We start from the raw sequence: 10189 nt of genomic DNA on the forward strand, positions 1-10189 counted from the left end.
CTTTGCTATGAGTCTGGCTTTAAACTTTTCTATACTCCCATCCGCATTAAATTTAGGTTTGTAAATGCATTTTCAACCTATGGGCATTTTTCCTTTAGGAAATTCAACTAGTTCCCAAGTTTTATTTTTGATAATAGATTGAAATTCCTCATTCATTACGGACGTCCAATCATGAGATTGACTAGCTTCTTTATAATTTGTGGGTTCTATAACATCTAAAATGTTTGACATTAAATCATAGTCTTTCAATCTAGCTGGTAGTTGAGTTTTCCTACCTGATCTCCTCGGTAAGGGACTCACCACAAATCTTTCTTCTTCAGACCTTAGTGGGCTCAAATTACTAATTACATCACCTTCTTCTTCCCCTCTCTCATGATGTTGGTGTTGTTGTTGCTGCTACATGTTCTCACCTCTTTCTTCCGTCAACAGTGAAATGTGCCAATCTTGAAGGCTATTCTCCTTATTTTCTTCGTGAATCTCCTCATGAAATAACACACCTTCACTAGATAAAGCGTTGTGATTCAAAGGGTTAAAAAATTATAATCTTTAAACTCATTGCAATATCCTACAAAGATGCATTTCGTGGCCTTAGGATCTAAATTTTTCCTATGATACTTGGGAATATGGGCAGAGGCTTTTGACCCAAAAACATTTAAATGATTCACCGTAGGCTTATATCCTTAAATTTCTTCAAGATGAGTTTTAAAATTGAGACATTTAGTTGGAATCCTATTGTTCAAGTATACTTGAGTGTTAATGGCTTCAACCCAAAAACCATTTGATAAACCTTTACGTTGAAGTATACTTCTTGTGAACTCCACAAGGGTTTTCTTCTTGTGTTCTATAACTCCATTCTGCTATGGATTGTGAGGTGCTACGAACTATTGAATAATCCCATGATTCATGTAGATTTTCATGAACTCTCGCAATTTGTATTCGTCCCCTTGGGCGGAGTGGAGAATGCTAATGAATTTCCATGTCTGCTTCTCCACCATATTTTTAAATTCTTTAAAGCATTCAAATGTCCTAATTTTCTTTCTAATAAGATATACCCAAGAGAATCTAATGCAATCATCAGTAAAGAGTAGAAAATAATATGCACCACCTAATGACCTAGTCTGCATAGGTTTGCATATATTTGTATGCACAAGATCCAAAATATCTCTTTTCTTCCTATCAACATTCAAAGGAAACTCTTCTCTATGCATTTTCCCTAATGTACATTCATCATAATCTAAATGAATATTCTAAAAAGTAGGTAGTCCATAAACCATACCTTTTCTTTGTAGCAACATGAGACCTTGTAGGTTAAGATGACTGAATCTTTGATGCCAAAGATTCTGAGCTATCAATAACTTGGTGTGGCATGCTCTTGACATTCAACCTATATAGGCCTCCCACATGGACTCCTCATGCCACTAGTTCATTTTTGTTATCCTTTATGACACGGTATGATCTCAAGAATTTAAATTGAAGGTCGTGATATGCCATCATAGAAACATATATCAAGTTATTCTTGAACCCAGGTACATATATCACATTTTTAATATACTCGATATTACCATCAGGCAACATCATCGAAATATCATCGTACCCCTTCATCGAATAACATGTATCATCACCTAGATATATGATAGCTCCACATGTAGTTTCTTCAAAACTTTCGAACCAGTGCCTATTACCTGTCATATGTGATGACACGCTTGAATTGATGAACCATATTTCGGCCTCATCCTCCTCAAGAGCTAAAATAACATAATCAACTATGAATAATAGAATATCATGACTATGACCTTCATCATCAAGTGTGCTTTCTCTATTTATTTATATCTTCATCTTCTCGTTTCTTAAATAAAAACATCGCTAAATGACTGGCCTTCCCACAACAAAAGAATTTAATGTCTAATTTTTTACCATTGTTACTTAGAGACATACCTCTAAATGGTCTCTTCTAAAAAAGGCCACTGCCTTTCTATCCTTGTGATTGTTTCCCTTTCTATGGCTGCTTCTTCACCATCAAAGCAATATCGACACTTTGTGGTCTCAAATTCTACCACCGCTCTTCTTCCTGTATCAGGATTCCTATTAGCTCTTCAAAAGAAGGAGCTTTATCAACTGCAGAGAAGCTTGTGATGAACATATAGTATTCATCTACCAACCCTTCCAATATAATTGTGGCAAGATCAGAGTTAGACACCTTCCCCCTGATGTCACCTAATCTGTCCTTCGGGTCCTTGACCCATGCAATGAATCTAATGACAGATTCATTCTCCTCCATCCTCATGGAAAACAACTTGCCTTTGAGTGACAGGATGCGATTGGTGTTCTGCGTCTGGTAAAGGTTCCTGAGTGTAGTACATATCTCACTCTATGATTTATAGTCTCTAATATGTTGGATAACATTGTCTTCAACATAAATCTTCAATAACACCTTCATGTTATTGTCCCTTTTATCCCAATCCTGTATTAGTGTTTCCATATAACTTATCAAAATGGTCGGCTTCTGCTCATCGTTGCTCACGATTGACCAAAAGCTTGATCCCTCAAGCAACATTTGTAGCTTGAGTTTCGAATTGGTATAATTGGTCTCATCGATTTTGTTAGTCTCATTGAGATAAGCTTCTATGAAATTGTTCATTTTGGACTAATCGGATTCTAGATCCCTTGATCTTTAGTCGATTCTAACTAAGTGAAAAATTAAAAGCTACAAAAAACACAATCTCACAACATACCAAAACCTTTGAAACAATCATTGATGTGTCTAATCTTCCACCAATCCACCTAGTCTGTCTCTAATCTAGTCGATCTCACACCAATCTACCACGATCTCTGTGTTTGCAACTTAGATCTACCACCAAATTAGCAAAATCTTAAGATCAAAACCATAAAAAACATGTCACCGCTCTTTCTGGATGAAAAAATGCAATTTCTGGGAGTGATGAAGAAACTCACTCTAATTAAAGTTCCTATCATTGAGGGTTTGACCTTCATACTGCACTGATCATCACTTATGTCAGTTTAAAAAAGGTGATGACCACATTGTGCTCAGTTGGAGGTATGTTGAGACCTGTGAGAAAGATAAACTTCTTGTGTGCGTAAGGTATGTCACTCCCAACCATCTAGACTACGAAATTGTGAGCACTGAGGCTCGTGTGCCGCCACTGGGGCATTGTAGCCATTATGGCTCTAATGTAGCAAATAAGGATTTTAAAGTAAATCAGGCTCGCGAGATCTAAGCTCTAATACCATGTGAGAAAAACTCGAAAGAAAAGAAATGAATTAAATGAACCAACAGCTCAGAGGTGAGAAAGTTGCACCTCGAGACTGCACAAACTGGAGCATATACTCTCATATTCAATTAATCAAAGATGAGACAATAAATACATCTCAAAACAATAGGGAGGTGATAACAAAATCCTACAACCTAGGAACTAATCCTAACCTAAGGAGTTATGTTATGTCGTAACCATTTCTCCATTAATACGATATAATACTAATTATTTTCAAATTTACCTTAATTAAACGGTTTTAATAAATACAAAGAATGTGAGAATGTAAATCCTTCGTGCAGTGAATTTCATTCTAGTTCAAGCCTATAGTAGTCTTCGCCGAGGGTACTCCATCAATCTGCATGTATGTGGGATATAGTTGTGCTCTCTTTGCGTGTTCCCCTCATCTGAAGCTTAATTTCTTAGGGATTTCGGTCATCCATGATTCAAACATCCTTCAACATATGTCTATCTCTTGGGTGCCATTTTTTCATATTTGTTGATGAGAGAATACGTTTCCAAATTAATCATGTTCCGTTTGAGATTTGCTAGCCTCATCAAATAAATTCACTCGTAATTAATTCCAAATTCACCTATCAAATAAATTCAGAAAAATTCAAATTTAATAAATTATCCTTTATTTACTAGTGTATAATCTTTTTTCTATATACATGATAAAATTCAATATCAGGGAACCTGATTTTCTTTTAGTAGAAATTTAGACTAATTTCATAAAATTATCATGTTAGTGATGAGCTTGAGATTTGGTAATCTCATCTAATAAATTCGCCCATAAATTAAATTTAGTGATCTTCAAATTTAATAAATCTTGTTAGTGAAATTGACTCACTTAGAAACATTTATATATCTGTATGGTAGAGATATACCAAAACAACACTATTTGTACAATGTATTCATGCTTTACTTATTGACCATGCATCACATATGTGATTGTGTCTTTATTATTATGTTTCCTTTCACAAATGTGTGTTCTAATTATCTCAACTCATTTTGTATATACATAATTGAATTATTTATTGATTTTGCAATAATGTCATGGTCCATATATAAAACTTATATGCATACTATATTCATCTTAATATTTATTTATATATATATATATATATATATATATATGACATTTAAATAATTAAAAATAAGAGAATTTATAATTGAATTTTATTTCATTAATTAATTTAATTAAGATGTAAGATTCAAAACTTTATTAAATATTATTATTGATAAAACTTATAGTTGCCTTTTCTTTCATTAATTAATTTGATTAAAATATAAAATTACAAACTTAATTAAATATTTTTATTTATATTAAAATCTCATTTACGGAAAAAATCGCAACATAGTCATTGAGTTATTAGATGGAGATATGTAATTTGACCAACAACCGGTGACAAATAATATCGACGAGTTATCTAGGCATACTTGTGAAAATGTGAAATACATCCAGATGAGCATGCCCACCGATTCGTAACATCTAAAAAGAATGTGAAATACATCGATTCTGTGAATAAGAAGAATCTCGAAATCCCAACATAGTCATTCACTTATTAGATAGAGAGATAACAAATAATATTTCTTAATTTTAGAATATTTCATGTTAATATTTATATATTTTTCTAAAATATTTTTATTTTTTTTTATTTTTAAAAATAAAAAACTTATAATTCACTTTTTTTTCCATTATTTAATTTGATTAAAATATAAAATTCAATGTTTAATTAAATATTATTATTAGTAAAACTTGTAATTGACTTTTCTTTCATTAATTAATTTGATTAAAATATAAAATTAGAAACTTAACTAAATATTTTTATCTATATTAAAATCTCATTTACGAAAAAAAAAAATCCCATGATAGTCATTGACTTATTAGATGGAAATACGTAATGTGACCAATAACCGCTGACAAATAATATTTCAGGGCATCACAAGCCACTAATAAATAATATTTCACTGCATTACACGCCACTAATGATGTCACTGATTACACGCCACTAATGGTCTAATTGGATTACGCTCAGTCCTAGTTACTATATAGTGATATCCTCTTCCAGTTTATCTCCACCAATTCACATTATTTGTGGGCATACTTGTGTGAATTATTGTTGTTTAGTAATGGCAAGGCCGGTCCTGTTTCTGTTTCTGGTGCTGGCAGCCTTGTGGGCTTTATCAGTGAATGCAACCCGCAAGTCTCCTGGATTTACAGACAAAGACCTCGAGTCTGAAGAAAGTCTCCGACTCCTTTATCATAACTGGCTGGCTCAGCAACGCTCCCCGAGAAATGCATCGGATGAGCGATTCGAAATATTTAAGAGCAAAGTGAAATACATCGAGTCTGTGAATAAAAAGAATCTAACGTACAGACTTGGATTGAATAAGTTTTCGGATATGAGTAAGGAAGAATTCAGAGCAATGTACTTGAAACCGATGAACATGCGAGAAGAGATGGAGAAACTCAAGAGAATGGGACTGATGAATGCATCATTCACATCCCAGAACTTGGACAGCTTGCCAAGGACTTTTGATTGGAGGAGTAGGGGAGCGGTATCCAGTGTGAAGTTTCAAGGCGACTGCGGTATGTATTATGAGAGAAATAATTTCAATTTCAAATGGTAACTAAGGAGCTGGATTTTTCCCCTATTGTCTCGTGCATATCGTTTATTTTTTATCCTTGCAGATTGTTGTTGGGCATTTGTGACTGCAGGCGCTGTAGAGGGCATCCACTTTATCAAAACAGGCAATTTGCTTAGCCTATCAGCGCAGCAACAGCTTGATTGCTTACACTATACTTGCGAATCGGGAGCGCAGCTTAGCCCTGCTTTCCAATATATAATAGCCACCGGAGGGTTGATCAGTGACGATCGGTATCCCTACACTGAAGTTAAGGGGCCGTGCCTATTCCCACAGGTACCATAACAATGTTTAATGATTAATACTAAGATGGATTTGTGCATTAAGATAGAGATAGTTAGACATGGTTAAATATTAATATTTATAATAATAATAATGTTAGATATCATTAGATAATAATATTTACAATACTAACATTATTATAATTTGTAAGATAATTAAATCATTGTGTTGTTTTGTTTGGATATAGATTGGAAATCCAGATGCATCTATTAATGGATTTGCAGGTGTTCCCCGTAACAATGAAGCAGCTCTCAAATATTATGTAACTCAACAACCTATAGCTGTAAGAATTGACGCAAGCAGTGAAGATATAATGGGTTATATGGATGTAAGTGATTACCATTCTTTACATTGTTGTTGAGAATTAATAAATAAGATATAAATAATTTAGCAAGTGTAATTAACCAAATTTTGTTTGTTAAGCAGGGAATATTTAGTGGTCCATGTAGCGAAAAAGATGACTATGGACAGGAATTAGTAATTGACCATGGAGGTGTACTGGTTGGATATGGCAACAGAGTTAAGGGAGCAAATAAGGGAATTAAGTTCTGGAGACTCAAGAACTCTTGGGGAGAAGATTGGGGAGAAGAAGGATACATTAGATTGTTAAGAGATGTTCCAGACCCAGAAGGGATGTGTGGTGTTGCATCTTTTCCCGTATACCCAATAAAAAACTGAAGAATTGTAGCAATTGCCATGACAAAAGTTTGGAACACTAAAAATAAGACACAATAGTATGAAGATTTACAATTTATTTTATTAAATATAGCTTATTTTATAGAAGTTTTATAGGTAAGACATATTATTAACTTATTTTGTAAAAGTTTAATGCTTAGAATACGTTATTGTATTGCATTATTATTGGTAATGGGTTAAAATAGTTTTTATTAGAAAATCTCTTGTGCTTTTTGTAAAATGTATATGAGTGTGAAAAGAATAAAATGATAAAAAAATGTATATTGCTTCTAAATTTTAAATTTAGAATTATTTTAAAAAATAAATAATTTTTTGATAGAGTGTGTTTGGAGGAGACTATGTGGAGCAAGTGGAGACCCCACTTTCAAGAACTAATTACGTTAGATGGTGGGGGTGGGCTGGCCACCCCTATACATGGAGATGCATGGAGTTTTATTTCTAGTAGATTCTTAGCTTTATGTTCTGTGATGCCTCTAATAGCAAGTGATGGCCAACTCATGATTGTTGATAGTCTTTTGTGTTATAATTATGGTGTAGAAATTCTACTTGTGTTGCAATTATTAAACTTTTTGTAGTTTTGGGCAAATTATTACATAGGGTGATGGTCAAAACTATCTGGTTTCCCAATGGGCAGATTGAGACCTTCTATCGTAGAATTGTTGAGAGTGGATGGATGAATGATGTACTAGAAATTTCTATTTTGTGATGTAAATACAATGTAAGCTTACAAAAAAAATACTTCTACATTTCTCTTACGCATTTTTTCCTATTTTTATTTTAGTTTCATTTCATTTTAAAAAATATACAATTTTTCCCCAATTGGGTGAGAAAGGATGAATTATATTTTTCTCCAATGGGAGTGAGACACAAGGAATGTGGTTGACTCAGTGGTTTTCCCACTACCAAGGGTGTGGGAAAAATTAAATAGAGAGGGTATCGTGTTCACATTCCACATGAATACAAAGATGGAGAAGCACAAAAGCCTCCCAGTGAAGAATGGGCCTTTCAAGTACCAAAAAAATGAAGCACTTGCCAAGGTCTATCGATTGATTCGAGGAGAAAGGGAGTCGTAACTCTTGTGAAGAATCAATTCCAATGGGGTATGTATTGATCAGCCTCATGAATGGGTAATTATATGGACTCATTTTACCTCCTAACCTAGTCAAATCAACCATTTTCTTAGCTTATTATATGATTTTCTGATTATATTTATGCTTATGGAGTGAGTTGAGTTAGTTATGATGCCATGTGGTCTAACATGTGTTTAATGCAGATTATTGATGTATTTTGAGGTCAAAGTCAAGGATCCATTGGACAAATGGTAGCAATAATTGGAAGTGGACAAAGGAGAGGACTTATAGGAGGGAATCCCCCTCATTTATTACTCCTCGCTTCAAATTTCCCTTCATTCAGCTTGTAGTACATGTTAGTTCCAATCTTCGCAGCCTGTCACCAAGGATCAACATGAGCTCTTACTATGTCTGGTTTTGTTAGATGTTTTTGACATGATGTTCAGTACAAAACATGTCACAAGTGTGTCCATCAGAAGAATCTCGGAAAAATATTTCCAACGGTATATCACACTCCCGTAATCGGTTCCTGGATTAGAAGAAATGAATGAGTGATTATTGGTTATGCATGTTTTGAGGTCAGTTGCTACACACAATGACAAGTTTAGTACAAAATCAGTTTCTGAAATAATGGTAAGGAAATTTTCAAAAGTGAAAGATGTTTTTGTTCACCACATACTAAATAACAAAAGCCTCCTTCAGTTTATGCACAGGTGTTACTATGTGGGAGATATACAGTGATATTTGGAGCCTACATTAAAACAAAACAAATTTTTCCTATTTTATTACTGTTTTAGTCATTTTAGTGCAGGGCCATTTTACAACAGATGGAAATTGATTTTGCAAAATCCTAGGAGGTTTTGTTAAGCATGAGCCATATAAAATAAACCTCTTTCAGTTTTTTCACAGGTGTCATGAATTGGGATATGTGACTATATCTTTACAGCTCATTTTCACAGATTTAAATTTTTAATGATTTTCTATTTTAGAGATGATTTTGTGGAACATATTACGAGCTACTGGAAACGAATTTCCCAAATTTGAAAGAGGTTTTTCTCCACAATGACCTTATCTACAAAAACCTCTTTCAGTTTTGTAACAGGAACTACGGTTTAAGAGATACAAGGTCATCTTCAACACCTATTTTCAGAAATTCGGCCCAAGTTTAATGTAACTAATTCTATTTTGAGGAAAATGGTTCAGCTCAATCCCTTAGTACAAGGATGAGAAAATGTATATATTTTATGAATTTCATAGTGTAGGGGTTGGATTTTGGTAGAGGGTTGGACACTTGTGATTGCTTGGCACTTCATTGTACTTCTCATTTCTGCATTTTTGGCAAACAAAAGACCAGGGTTTTGCAGCACTTGTTGGGATCCATGTGGCTCTGTGTTTTGATGGTGTTTTTCTTCATGTAATTGTAAGTTCACTGATTTTTATGTATATCATTTTCCCTTCTCTTGTCTTCTAAAATTAAACAAATGTGTGATTGAGGTAGAATTTATTGGACTCCTGTGCTCTGCTTTGAAATTTTGTTTAATTTTACATGTTTTCATATGTTTGAGGAGGACTCTTGAGACCCTCTTGCCCTCCTTAGCCCCTCCCCAGTCTGATCCATCCATTCGTTCAATCCAAAGCATCAAAACGATTGCGTTCCTTTCCCCAATCAAAACTCTGCAAAAACTAGGACTCATCCTCGGACCCAAATTTGCCTTTCCCTTTTTCCAACAAAAAAACCCCCAAAAACTCAAATTAAATCCTTGCACTTCATACCTAGCCTAAGATTAGTTGTTCAATCAGTCATCTCAAGCCCTATCTGATTATATTTTGCTGAGATTGACCCGAAGAGAGCCCTCTCCTGTCCTCGTAGGGCTAGCTACGAGGCTGAGCGTGATTTGATGTAGACCTAGAATCTTACCTTTTCAGCTTGAGGTAAATCTAGGCCCTAAGAATACAAGTAGCTAAATCATGCCCTATAAGGAAGTTGAGCAAGTGGAGGATGACTGATCATTATCTCGAGCTTTGGGAGCCAAGCATCCCTGATTTAAGGAAGATATTGGTAGCTTAATTTGTATAAGTATAGAGGCCTAGGGCCTCACTATCATAGGATTTTTGTTGGATTTTTTCTTATGTAAACTCTACTCAACTTCGAGCTTATTATTTTGTGACAGTTTCATGTAATCCTACTATTGTTTTGGAAATAAAGATGGAATCCTTTTCGAG

General features: G+C 34.2%; 1 protein-coding gene across 1 annotated transcript; it reads left to right on the plus strand.

Moving 5' to 3' along the window:
• Positions 1-5402: 5402 nt before the first annotated feature.
• Positions 5403-6878, plus strand: LOC149182941 (thiol protease SEN102-like). Its single transcript, XM_089414736.1, has 4 exons — positions 5403-5862; positions 5965-6194; positions 6388-6528; positions 6627-6878. Exons 1-4 carry the CDS (start codon positions 5403-5405, stop codon positions 6876-6878), a joined length of 1083 nt encoding a protein of 360 aa, XP_089270862.1.
• Positions 6879-10189: the final 3311 nt, after the last annotated feature.

This window comes from Pinus tabuliformis, chromosome 3_2, assembly GCF_031772625.1.
Source record: "Pinus tabuliformis cultivar Carrire ecotype Pingquan chromosome 3_2, CPIR1, whole genome shotgun sequence".
NCBI classification, from domain to species: Eukaryota; Viridiplantae; Streptophyta; class Pinopsida; order Pinales; family Pinaceae; genus Pinus; species Pinus tabuliformis.

Coding starts and splice junctions, on each gene's coding strand:
- LOC149182941 (XM_089414736.1), top strand. CDS start 5,403: ATGGCAAGGCCGGTCCTGTTTCTGTTTCTGGTGCTGGCAGCCTTGTGG. Junction 5,863..5,964: donor GAAGTTTCAAGGCGACTGCG/GTATGTATTATG, acceptor TTATCCTTGCAG/ATTGTTGTTGGGCATTTGTG. Junction 6,529..6,626: donor ATATAATGGGTTATATGGAT/GTAAGTGATTAC, acceptor TTTGTTAAGCAG/GGAATATTTAGTGGTCCATG.